The sequence below is a fragment of the Physeter macrocephalus genome, chromosome 10 (genome assembly GCF_002837175.3).
Source record: "Physeter macrocephalus isolate SW-GA chromosome 10, ASM283717v5, whole genome shotgun sequence".
In the NCBI taxonomy this organism is placed as follows: domain Eukaryota; kingdom Metazoa; phylum Chordata; class Mammalia; order Artiodactyla; family Physeteridae; genus Physeter; species Physeter macrocephalus.
In genome coordinates, this window is record NC_041223.1 from 14079129 (window position 1) to 14093030 (window position 13902).

General features: G+C 40.5%; 1 protein-coding gene across 3 annotated transcripts in view; it reads left to right on the forward strand.

Moving 5' to 3' along the window:
- The window catches only part of SYNE1 (spectrin repeat containing nuclear envelope protein 1), a 482398-nt gene that overhangs the window by 286245 nt on the left and 182251 nt on the right, over window positions 1–13902 (forward strand). For all 3 annotated transcript variants that reach the window (XM_028494818.2, XM_028494816.1, XM_024122567.1), the window contains 6 exons: window positions 298–483; window positions 1390–1512; window positions 1865–2047; window positions 3132–3275; window positions 7757–7951; window positions 9049–9189. In XM_028494818.2, coding sequence (XP_028350619.1) covers window positions 298–483; window positions 1390–1512; window positions 1865–2047; window positions 3132–3275; window positions 7757–7951; window positions 9049–9189 — 972 coding nt within the window. The remainder of the gene's footprint in view (window positions 1–297; window positions 484–1389; window positions 1513–1864; window positions 2048–3131; window positions 3276–7756; window positions 7952–9048; window positions 9190–13902) is intronic.

Genomic DNA, 13902 nt, shown 5'->3' on the forward strand with positions numbered 1-13902 from the left:
TTGGGGTGGCAGATGGAACACTGGCCTCATGGCCCAACACAGGCGGCCTCAACACATTGTTTACAGCTCCTGAAATTTAATTTCCTTTAGAAAAGGGGGTAACAGGAAGTGGGGAGCAGGCACAGGGCTGTGAAGGTTAAACACAGTAAGACACATGACCTACACAGTGTGCATGGAAAATGTGAATTACGTCTCTTACTCCCTCCCGAGTCCGATGGTCTTTAAACCACACCGTATCGATTACCCATACCTCTCTGCCTACCTGTCAATGTCATGAACATTGATAATTCACTCTAGACCGTGCTTGAAGAATCTGAAGAGATTTACAACAATCTGGAAGTGATGGCTGAGAAATTACAGTACCTCGATGGCGTGTACCATACGGAAAAAATGTCTCAGCAAGTAGCAGACCTGGGACGGGACACTGAGGGGCTGCGGCAGATGATCAGAATTCATTTGCAGAATCTCTACGATGCTGCCAAGGTAAAACATAAAATTTTTTTTTTTAAGTAATTTAAATGGAAAAGTCTATCATTAAAAAAACAATCGGGCTTCCCTGGTGGCGCAGTGGTTGGGAGTCCGCCTGCCGATGCAGGGGACACGGGTTCGTGCCCCGGTCCGGGAAGATCCCACATGCCGCGGAGCGGCTGGGCCCGTGAACCATGGCCGCTGAGCCTGCGCGTCCGGAGCCTGTGCTCCGCAACGGGAGAGGCCACAGCAGTGAGAGGCCCGCGTGCCACAAAAAAAATAAATAAATAAAAAATAAAAATAAAAAACAATCGTGGTTGTATAGCAAACGTAGAGTGCTTACCTCTGATGAGCCTTCTTGACAGTGATGGTTACGGTTGTGTGTCTGACGCAGTGACGCCAAACACCACCTAAACATCGGAGTTTGGAGCAGAGAAAGATTTGGGCCACGCAAGGAGACGGGTGGCTCATGCCCCGCAAAACCCCAAACCCTTTGCAGGGTTTCAGCAAAGCATTTTTAAAGGCCGGGAGAGGGAGAGGGGCTTCACAGGGTATGTGATCAGCTTGTGCACAGTTCTCTGACTGGTTGATGTTGAGGTAACAGGGAGACGTCGTCGCAGGGCTTAACAGTATAAGTCCTTATGCTCCAGGAGGCCTGGGGCTGTGAGCTCATGGTCATCAAGTAGTTAACATCTTCCGTCTGGTGGGGGCTTTTCAGCTCCGTTAAACAGCTCAGGAAATGTGCATGAGATACTGTTATCTGGGTACTTCAGAGAGGAGCTCAAGCAGAGGGTATTAGGGAGGGGGTCTGCCCCAGAAGGTCCTGTAGGGTCCTGCCTGGTTACGTGATGCTCTTCTCCACCTATGACTTTGGACTTCAAGTGCTTATATATCGACATTCACGTCGCTCTTACTCTGCAGGATATGAAAAAATTTGAAACAGAGCTCAGAAACTTACAAGTTGCTTTGGAGCAAGCCCAGACAACACTGACTTCTCCAGAAGTTGGACGTCTTAGTCTCAAGGAGCAACTCTCTCACCGACAGGCAAGCAAAAATAATTCAGGGGAAATGGGTAGGGAGCTATATTTTTGAAAAAGAAAGGATAGTTAGGAAAAGTAATTTCTAAACTCTGTTATAGTCTGAGCACTGTATGCATGATTTAAAAAAATTCCTGGGAAAATTTTTATAACTTGGGACAGAGCTGTAATTTAGCACATGTCTCTTGCTTATGAAGTAAACCATTAAAACATAAAATTTTAAAATATTTCAGAACATACATTTTCAATGGAAAACATATGTTTTATGTATACATATATTTTATGTAAATAAATAAATTTATATCAAATTTGTATAAGGTGTAACATTTAAAATATGAAATATGAACTCGCACTTTCAGCATTTGCTGTCTGAGATGGAGTCACTCAAGCCCAAAGTGCACGCGGTGCAGATGAGCCAGAGCGCGCTCCGGATCCCCGAGGACGTAGTCAGCAGCTTGCCGCTGTGCCACGCAGCTCTGCGCCTGCAGGAGGGGGCCAGCCGGCTCCAGCACACGGCCATCCAGCAGTGCAACATCATGCAGGCACGTGCAGCGGGGCCTGCCGGCGTCTGCAGGTGGCCCCCACGCCACCCGCAGAGCAGCAGCAGATGAGTCCTGGGCTGCTTTTCTTAGCATTTGCGTGGGCTCAGCCATCAAGACGCACCCAGAGTGTTAACTCTGACAGCTTGCTGTGGTTATATAAAATGAGGACACGAGACGCTATCGTTTGGATCATCCGCAAAAGCCTGGGGAAAGCTCTGTTAAAAATATCCTTTGGTGAAAACTATCTTTTAGCAATTATTTTTTTTATGAAGAACAACTTATGAAGGTTAATGTTTATATTCAGTCATAGATTTTTATCTCATTATTCATCTGAAAATCATCTAGAACTTTGTAATAAGACTTTACTGCTAGGGTATATCACAGAATTTTTTTTTTTAATATTTCAGCTTATTGATGCATTTTATTGCCTGAGAAGTACATCCAACTATAACTCTTAGTCTCTTCCCCTAATAAGAGAACAATTATTTACTAGGAAGAAATGACACTATTTATCTCTTATCTACTTTCAACTAATATTTCACCTACTTTATCCACAAATTATATACATGTCCTCTCATTAAACCACTAGTGGTCTATTTGGTCACCTCTACTTGCATTATCTTATAATTTTTTAGACAGTAAATTCCTGAGGGTAGAAGTCATGCTTCATTCATTTTTATATCCCCTATTCCAGCACTTAGCTGAGTGCCTTACATATATATTTATTATTTCTTTGATGGAAAAACGAAGTAATCATGCTTTTTGTAATCACTGCTTTCTACCATGTTCTAGACCATGACATTGCCGTCTTTAGGACAATAAGGAGAAGAAAGAGAATCTAGCCACTTAACTATTTTCAGTCCGTCAGTAATCTCGCCAAAATGTTTTAGAGAGAAGGCTCTGAAATATCTGAGTAGAGCTGAGGATTTGAATCATCTAGGAATTTTTCCCCATCATTTCTTTGTTCCCTTGACACATGGGTAAATAGGAGTTAGCACCAGAGTTTGGCAGATAGCAGCACAGAAGCACTTACACAGTTATTGACCTAGACAGATAATTGTCTTTTTTTTTTTTTCTTTCAAAGGAGGCTGTGGTGCAATATGAACAATACGAGCAAGAAATGCAGCACCTCCAGGAGCTCATAGAAGGAGCTCACAGAGAGATTGAGAATAAGCCTGTTGTCACCAGCAACATCCAGGAGCTGCAAGCCCAGATTTCCCGGCACGAGGTATGACAAGCCAAGTTCAAGGGCAGGACACTGGCTTGGTGAGAATATGTGATTGGTTTCCAGCCGATGAAAGAGAAAGGTCTTCCCTGTCCAGGGCGTAATGTGTTGGGTTCTTGGAGAGCCTCTTTGACTCTCCTTACATTTTGAGGGCTATTTTTGCTGATACTTTCCAAGACCCAGAAGCATGAGTCTTCCCCTTGATTCCAAAACCTCTTGACCCGACATTCATGACATATCTCCAGCACGACCCACCGACTGCCTCCTGCAGAATTCTCACCGTTCGTACGCCAAAACACACTGTACTCCCTGTCTTTACAGACTGCAAGGAACAGCAGTGCTCAAAGCCTTGCTGCTTTGATGGTCCTCTTTTAAAAGAAGGGGTATTTCTTGTTAAAAAGAAAATCATTTGCTCTTTCACATAGAGGTCACTTCACCTCCTTTTACCAGAATCAGAGAATGACTCATGTTGTTTGTTTTGTGGGTTTCCAGATTATGCCTGTTAGCATCTTCCCCATTTTCAAATGCACCTCCTTCTTTGTACCTTTGGAATCGTTATGACCTTAGGACTTGGACACCCCTTGTGCAGACCTGGTCTCAGAGATCATACAAGGAGCTTGAGTGTTCCAGCTCCTTGACAGTTAGCAGTGAATTTCCTTTCCTGACCTTTCAAACCCTATATAGATCACATTTACTCTTTCCTTGGGGGCCGGCTCCCAGCATCATGAATTTTGGAAAGTGACTCGGGGTGGGGGTGGGGTGTGTCTTATTTCTCTGTGCCAAGGATAGACATTCAGTTTTTCCTTCCATCTGCTCTATTTTAACTTTGTTGTCATAAGAATAATTTTTCCAAACCAAATATCATAGTAAGATTCCCAAAAGATTCAACTGTCGCTTTTTAAAAAAATTTTTATTTTATACTGGAGAGTAGTTGATTAACAATGTTGTGTTAGTTTCAGGTGTAAGGTTGGAAAATCTTACTTCCCCCCTTTCCAAATGCAGTTCTCTAGTTTCTTGTCACAGCCAGTGAGTGCATCCAGCACTTAACATTTGTATATGATTTACAAGTAATGTAAATAAATACCCCACCTATGTTTACTTCTACACTATAGATAATCATCTGTGTTAACTATTCATTTCTCTTCTGCCACTGGTTAAATTAAAAGATGTTTCACAACTATTTGAAACACTGTTTATATGTCATACATTAGACTGTATAATACAAATTTATTTTGAAACTACTTTTAATCCCATTTTGTAAGACCCAGAATTTTCTTGTAACAACTTTTCAGTCACAGCACAGAAAATATGTTTTAAAAAAATCTATCTAGAATAAGAATAATTATCATTGCTGCTGTGGGTTTTATTTGTTTGTTTTATGTTTTTTAAAACAATTCACAAAGTTTTTAGATTATCTTTTACAACAACCCTATGAGGTAAGAATTTTTTTTGTGTGTATCATCTCCATTTCACTGATAAGAAAACAAAAACTGATTTTTTAGAATGACCTCCTGATCTTCCAGATCTAGTAACTGATAGAAACCAGATTCTAATCTACTACCTTTGGGGACTTCCCTGGCGGTTCAGTGGTTAAGACTCCAAGCTTCCACTGCAGGGGGCATGGGTTCGATCCCCGGACAGGGAACTAAGATCGCACATAAAAGAAAAGAATAATGGTCCAGGAGAATAAATGACTTGCCCAAGATCATTACAGAGCCAGCTCTCAGCAGAGTCAGCCATAGACTGTCCTCTGGCTGCTATCCAGTGATCTGTTCATTTTGTCACATTTTCTCTCCCAGTTCTAAACATTAGTGTAGATGTGTTAGTTTTGTCATGTGATTTAGATTCCATTTTCATATTTAAAATGAAGTAGTCCTGTGTGAGGCTCATTGTATGCGTAAAACAAACACAGGAAGGAAAGTGCTGCATGGGGAAAGCCTGATTCCACAACATAGAATTTTGGAAGAATGTTTTTTCCTGTATTTTCTGTCTGCTTTTAATGGAATTTAATCTTGAGGTGAGGCTAGTTTCCATATGGATAACTTAAACTCATAAAGATAATGGATCATTTGTTCATTTCTAAGGAATTCACATTTTTTTCTTGTAATTTTTCAAATGTTGCATTTAATTTGAAAAAACTTATCCTGTCGCTTTTAAATGATAGGAGAGAATACTCAGAGCTCTCGCTTTCCACCTCACACAGAAGGCCTGCTCCTGTACCTGAAATTTCCACCTGTACACTCATCCTTTGCAATCATTTTCAGAAATACTCAGTAAAAACTAAAAATACATATGCTTCCTGAGACTGAGGAACACATTAACCCCCTTAGTGCTGCATTTTGATTTAGCAAGTTTGACCACTGAGCCACAAAGTTCATGGGATATAGGCAGGTTTATTCTTACAGAAGAAAGTTCTCGAGAGATGTTTCTCCAAGGGAATCACATGAACTAAACATAAAATGTAGATTCTCATAAGCCTAGTAAATCAAAAACTTTTGAAGCCTAGACCAGTATTGCATTTCTAACAAACAACTCAGGTGAGTTTTTTTTTTTTTTTAAATATTGCTACTAGTGTTTTGTTTATTTTTAAATTTTTTTGGCTGTGCCGAGCGACATGTGGGATCTTAGTTCCCCGACCAGGGATTGAACCTGCATCCCCTGCATTGGAAGCACGAAGTCTTAACCACTGGACCGCCAGGGAAGTCCCCTAGATGAGTTTTATGTACGATAACTTGAGAACATCGATTTAGGAAATGGGCGTTTGCCGTCAGCGTGCTGGGCAGGGTACTGCAGTGGGGGCCGTGACTATCCACGTAGGCACAGAGGGTGGGAGGACTATACTAACCCCACTTCACACAGAGTCTTCAAATCTACCAGATGGGGCAAAGCCATGGTAAGGAGGCTTAGTGATCTGTCCTATGAAAACATAGAATTCAGGGAGTCCGGTGGGCTGGTAGATGACTTCCATGTGTACACGTTTACCAATTATTATAGAGTGCTCGTGTGTTAGGCACTAGACCAGATGTGGTAAATAGCTATTTAATCACTATTATAAATATCCTATTAGGTTTAACTAAGTAAGTATCAGTAACCCTGAAAGGTAAAGAAGTGATGATTTCTACTTTTTAAATCCTTGCTTAAAATATTCCTGTACTAGAAAGAAGACAGGATGCTGGCTGAGTTCTGCTGGACTGCTTTCCCTTCTACCCACGCAGTCAGTTTTGGTTGGGAGGGGAGAAACAAAATGACAACAATAGCAAAATGGTATTTGTGTACATATACACATACACATGTACATATACACATACACATGTACATATACATACATGTACCATTTTGCTATTGTCATTTTGTTTGTTTCTGAACCTCAGGTTCAAAGCTCTAGTTTCAGTGTGGATACACGCACTATCATTTTAAAGACTCACAAAATGTGTTCTGTACCAACGCTAAGTGACAGCTTTTCAGGTGAAGGAGCCAAATAAAAGGAATAGAAAAAAATAGTGGTTTTGTACTTTTAGGGTTAATGTTTTACATGAATGTAATAAAAAAGAATGAATGTTTAAATCTTCATTTTTAAACTTATGGATCCATCTTTTAAGCAAGAAAGTATAAATTTAACATTTTAGAGTTACCATTTTAGATTATTTTAGGATTTTAATATTTTAAATATATTAGATTTTTTAAGAGCTGTGTGCTGTTGAGAATATATTTTCAATTAGCTCTTTGTAAAAGTTTTAAAATTTCTATCTCTCAAAACAATTTTTTTCAACGACAAAAAAATTTAAAAGCCATTAAAATTGAACCAAACTTCAAGTTCAAAGCTCTAGTTTGAGGCATCAGAAACTTTTGAGGCATGATGGCGTACATGAGGGAAAATCTGATGAATGTATAAAATTTTATTTGGGGTGTAATCTGCATAAAAAAATAAGGGTTTCCTAAGTGATAGTCACCTTATCTGCAAAAAAGCAACTCCCCGGGTCACAGGAATTCAGGAGCAGTTTACTTTGTGATGCGTCTGTCACAAATGACTGCTCTGTTTGACATATTCCGGAGGGTAAGAGCTGAGCATTGCGTTTTTGGCAGTGTTAGTCATCACATGACCTAATTTGCCTGGCATGAACCATCTGGCAATTTCAGATTCCTTAGGCATTTTCAAGAAAGTTGCCAGGGCTTAACTTCCCTTAAATTCCGATCCGGCCCGGAGCGCTTCTCGGGAATAGAATCCCCGGCCGCCTGGCGTTGTCTCTGCCGCCGCGCGCGCCGCAGCACCCCTTCCGGCCCCGCCGCGCTGTGGTCTGGCTCGGAGAGCGCGGCAGGCAGGCTCCGCGCTCGCACCGTCCACATCCTGCCTCCCCGCCGCTCCGTCTGGCGCAGCCCTGAGATTTCATTGGCCAGCCCCGGAGGAAGATGAACGCTACTAGTTCTGTTTCCTTCGGATGCTGCTGTGACACCCGGGGCGCGGGGGGGCGGGAATGTTTCCTCAGGAGCTGGCTCAGAAAATCAAGGGCTTCCAGGAGCAGATCACTTCTTTGAACTCCAAGTGCAAGATGCTGACCATGAAAGCCAAGCACGCCACCATGCTGCTGACGGTGACCGATGTGGAGCGGCTGGCGGAGGGGATGGAGGACCTGGACGGGGAGCTCCTCCCCGCGACCTCGGCCCACCCCTCTGTGGTCATGGTAAGTAAGGGTCAAGGCCAGTTTGCTGGGTGCCAGCTCGCTCTCTTCTGACTGTCTCCTGCCTAGTGGCTCTGGGCTCTTCTCCGTGGCTTGGTTTAGGGATCAGTGCTCGGTCTTGCAGATTAGAACTCAGGAACAGTCCCCTTAACTCTCTGACTACCTTTGGGCCAAGGCCAATCTTTGACGCTGTAAACAGTGACAGTTGAAATGAAGCTATTTGTTTGAGACTCCTGAATTGCTTAACGTGCTGAAGGTTAGCCCTGCATTTGTTTATAATTTAGCAATAATACTCAGAAGCTCTGAGCTTCGAAACAATTCCTTTGCACAGTTTTCTAGTTTTCTGGGGGATGGGAGAATCATGCTACATATATGTTTTGTGTGTTTTTCCAGCTGAAGCACTGGCTGACTAGGTATGTTTGTGTATTCTGTTGTGTAAATGTTTAATAAATTATGGAAGGAAAGCTATTATTAGACAAATAAGAAAATAGAGAATCCAAAGTTTACCTTTGGATTAAAATCAGTTCCATTAATTTCTCGCTGCAACATAATTTCCTCATAACTTTGCATCTAAACTGCGTTAATTCGTTTGATAACTCAGTGTTTTTCAGTGCTGTGTGTTTTCCACACACAATGTGCTGCGCTTTGGGTAGTGTATAACCATACCTGGACTCTTTGGGCAATATATTACTCTGGGTGCATTTATCTTGCTAGAATATTTGGAATTTGAAATATCCACAAAAGACCAAGCTTTATTTCATAGACCCTTCTCTCATTTGTATGATTGATGATTTTAATTTATAAAGATACAGTCAATCAAGAAAAGGAAAATAAAGAGATAATTTCATCAACAAGGACACTCTATAATGTGACGTACATCCCTTATCCCTGTTTGTCTTACAAATGGTCCCTAGGAGCATATTCACGTGAGGACAAAATTTTCAAATAGTAACACAGAATTTGTATGTAAATTTGGGTCTCAGTAATTCTAACTTTTGTTGTATAGTTATCTCTGTTTTGGCCTGTGCGTGCCTGACCAGGTCTTCTGTGAACATAGCTAACCAATTTTCATGTCCTCTGGGCAACATTTTATGAGGCAGATGACTGCAGGCCGCTGTCACACTTTGCTGTCACCGGTCACTGAGGAGTCTGGGGAGGAGGGAACCAACAGTGAGATTTCTTCTTCGCCTGCCTGTCGCTCCCCTTCACCTGTGGCTAATACAGATGCTTCCATTAACCAGGTACCGCCCCCTTGGCATTCCTCCAGCTAAGATCTCTGAACGGATGCAGGGCTCCATTCTCTGTTCTTATGAGATTATGGGTATGAATCGTAGACTTTGAGAAACACACCCGTTAGGTGTGATAGTTGCACAAACTGTGATTGTCATGTGAGACCAATACTGGCTTAACCCACCGTCTCCTCTCCGAGGCTACTGAAATGAGATGAGCAAAAATTAGGTCACAGAAATGATAGCTGGAGAAGGGCCTGTTTTAAGGCATTATGGCTTTAGTTTCTGACAGCTGTCTGTAATGGAGTACTGCATCCTAACAGAAAATGAAATGTTCATGTCACTGTTGTAAAATAACATGATTCTATTGCTGTTTTAACATTTTCACTGAACATAGTGTTGACACTTACCAGCTCAGATTTTGAAGATGGAAAATTTATGTTCACCGTGTCAGACTTTTTCTTTATTTGCTAATTGCCAACAAATTTAAAGGCTGTCAGTGTATATTTTGGAGTGCCTAAGTAGATTTGCATTTTGAGTTTTCTTATCTTTCAATAATCTTAAATTTTATTTTTTATAAAATGGGGACCATAGCTTGCTGTTATGAGGTGTCTTTTTTGTGTACACTATATTAAATATAGATTTTACTAAATTAAATATGTCAAAAATTTTCATGAAAAATATTGGATAGAGATCAAAAAGATGCTTTTACAATAACCAAAATTGTTTTAATGCGTGTTGAATAATACTTTCTTTTTTTTCCTTTAGCCGAAAAACTAAAAAAATATTTTAATTACCTTATCATGAAATTACTAGTGTTCAAAGAAGTTAAAATTTATTATCAAGGGAGAAGCATTGAACGTTGCAAGTGTTCTATAAGCTGTATTACAAATCAATCATATTATTTTTATTTTAAAGCAAAAGCATTCAAAATAGGATTTCTCTGATAAAAAGAACCTACCTCCCCCCAAAAAGGGAAAATGAAACGATGAAACCTTTAGATAAGACAGTTCTCTTGGAGGGAATTCCCGGGTCAGGCAACTAAGATCCTGCAAGCTGTGGGGCACGGCCGTAAAAAAAAAAGACAATTCTCTTGGTAAAAATCTATGTAGCTTTAGGGAACATATCAATTCCTGCATTCATCAGATACATTGTGAGCACCTGCTGGACATAAAACCTTGTGCTGGGTCCCAGAGATGTAACAAAGGTGGAGACAGCAGTGGCCCTTTGCCCTCGGGCACCTTGTAATCTAGAGAAAAAGTGGCCATAAGATGAATAATAACAACAGTAATGAGAGGAAATTAAAAAAAAAAAGAAGTTCACAGTGTTCTGGAGGATTTGGAAAACAGTTCTCCAAATTTTGAGTTTAAAATATGAATTACTCATTCTTTGATGATGTGTTCTTCCCTGTGGTCACAGATGTTGTTAGAATCATAGAAATATGGCTAGAGTCAGCTTTTTATTGTGTAAGAAAAATGTATCCTATATAATGTGCTTAATGTTCTTAACATTTTCAAATTGAACAATGAACACGGACCTTTGGACTAACACTTGGGAAGAGTGTCCCTTTCCTAAAATTATAAGTCTCAGTGCTGCATCTTGTGAAGTGTCTTTCCATGTACATGTGAAAGTATTCTGTAAATGGTAAAATATGCAAACGTTTTTATTATGATTACTTTAACTGTCCAGCTCAATCAAATCCCAAAATTATGAGCTAAATTGTGCTTGGTCTTAATCCCGTTTTGACACTCTGCTCATATCAACATCAATTTAAAGCACATTATTAACCTAACATACTTACATATGGAACTGCAAATTAGGGGGAAAAAATTCTTCATTTAGTTCATGGCAGGCAGCTATACTCGCAGGAAGCTGTTGGAAAGCAAAAATATAATGGTTGGTGTTAGACAAATCGACCCCATCGTTCCAGCCACATGTTATGTTGTCCAGTGATGTAAGTCAGAGGAAAATGAACAAATACTGCCACATGGCCAGTGATTCCTGGATCTACAAAATTTTTTCCTGAAACTGAGAACATTTAGAATTCCCATAAGTTCCAGTTTGCTGACTCAAGACACTGTACAGAATGTGAACAGCTGTTTCAAGGAACAGCCAAATATAACGGCTTTATAAAGTCGCAGCTGTTAAAAAAAGGCTGTGTGCTTGCCGCTTCTGTAAGTAGATCTCCATTATATAACTAACTGATCCCCTGCAGTCAGTGTGTTCTCTCTCTGACAGTAGTTATTAGCTGAAATGTGATAACAGTTTAGTTTACTTGAGGGTAGAAATAACGAGGCAGCCGCAGAACCTGCTGCAGGCTTCTTGATCTTATTAAAAGCAAGCCAAAACTTGGGCTCCTCCTCGGAAGAGCTGAGGGCAGTAGAAGTTTGAAAAGAGTGGTAGTGTAATGGGTAGAAGCCCCAGTTCTGGGTTAAAAAGCTCAGAATGGGTCCCAGTTCTTCCTCTAAGCTGAATGTACCCAGAAAGTCCCTCATTTGTAATGGGAAGCAATGCTACTTAATTCACAAAATGGTGAAAGTTAAATGTGAGGTTAATTTTGAAAGTACAGTTTAGGCTGGAAAATGCTAATCAAATTGTAGCAGTGGTTTTCCAAATTTAATTCCTTAGGAATCTGATGGATAATAACTCCCATAACATAGACACATAACCAACAAGAGACATATTTAAAAGGGTGATTCTTCACTATGCCAAATATTGCCCTTATTTAGTAGTTACTTATAGGGCTGATTGATTTATTTTATTGACTCTATGTATTCCTCAAATAGATGCAAATTATTAATCTACAAAAGGTGATATATTTTCAAGTTATTTTAGGAAACCAAGGGTTGTCTTTCCTGTCTAATAGACCTGAGACACGCACATACACACACACACACACACACACACACACAGACACACACACACACGCCAGAAAACAGATTTTTTTGTGACAAATTTATTTTATTCTTTTGGGGAACCTTTATTTATTATAGAGTATTTAATTTAAATTTTTTACATTAAAGGACGTTTTGCTTTTCCTCGTAGACAGCAATGGTACTACCTTCCATGTATACAAAACAATACAGTTTACAAAAGTGCTTTTACATATACCATTTTTTATGAATGTATATACTTGCCTGTTATTTGCCAAATACTCCATGATACGCTCAGGATCAAAGACACTTCCACAGATTTTAAGGAACTCATAGTCTGTGTGAGAGCAGGCAAAGGATGACCATGGAGTGGGACAAGCGCTACGGAAGTGGGAAGCAGAGTGTTAAGGAAGGACACAGAGTAAGTACCTAAACAAGGCTGGAGTTCAGCGGGTCAAGGATGTCCCCCTTTTGTTTTAAAGCAGGGGAAGGTAGGTGCAGTTGGAGTGCACTAGAGTGATGTGAAGTTTTTCAGGCAGCAGGAAGGAAAATGGCCCATCAAGGCAACTATAAATAATATCAGTATGATTGGAGAAACATAGATTTGGAGGAGGAGGTGGGAGGAGAAATGAAACTGAGAAGGTTACAGGAAACACACCCTGATGAACCTTGAATGCCACACAGAGGAATTTGAACTTTGTCCAGAAGCTAATCCTTAACCACTGAAGGAATTTAACTAGAAGCTCTGCCCAGAAGTGATTTTTAGAACGGGTCATTCTGGATCAGTGTGGACAGGAGAATGGAGATAGACAAATCCGGAGCCCAGGAAGCTAGTGAGGGATGGAAGTTGCACACTCTGATGTCTGGTCCAGACTGGTGATGTAAATGAGAGAAACAGCGCAGGGGCTGCGGGCACCTGGACGGCACCTCCCCATAGGAACGAGGCAGCCTCTCCAAATTTTTTCCTGAAACTGAGAACATTTAGAATTCCCATAAGTTCCAGTTTGCTGACTCAAGACACTGTACAGAATGTGAACAGCTGTTTCAAGGAACAGCCAAATATAACGGCTTTATAAAGTCGCAGCTGTTAAAAAAAGGCTGTGTGCTTGCCGCTTCTGTAAGTAGATCTCCATTATATAACTAACTGATCCCCTGCAGTCAGTGTGTTCTCTCTCTGACAGTAGTTATTAGCTGAAATGTGATAACAGTTTAGTTTACTTGAGGGTAGAAATAACGAGGCAGCCGCAGAACCTGCTGCAGGCTTCTTGATCTTATTAAAAGCAAGCCAAAACTTGGGCTCCTCCTCGGAAGAGCTGAGGGCAGTAGAAGTTTGAAAAGAGTGGTAGTGTAATGGGTAGAAGCCCCAGTTCTGGGTTAAAAAGCTCAGAATGGGTCCCAGTTCTTCCTCTAAGCTGAATGTACCCAGAAAGTCCCTCATTTGTAATGGGAAGCAATGCTACTTAATTCACAAAATGGTGAAAGTTAAATGTGAGGTTAATTTTGAAAGTACAGTTTAGGCTGGAAAATGCTAATCAAATTGTAGCAGTGGTTTTCCAAATTTAATTCCATAGGAATCTGATGGATAATAACTCCCATAACATAGACACATAACCAACAAGAGACATATTTAAAAGGGTGATTCTTCACTATGCCAAATATTGCCCTTATTTAGTAGTTACTTATAGGGCTGATTGATTTATTTTATTGACTCTATGTATTCCTCAAATAGATGCAAATTATTAATCTACAAAAGGTGATATATTTTCAAGTTATTTTAGGAAACCAAGGGTTGTCTTTCCTGTCTAATAGACCTGAGACACGCACATACACACACACACACACACACACACAC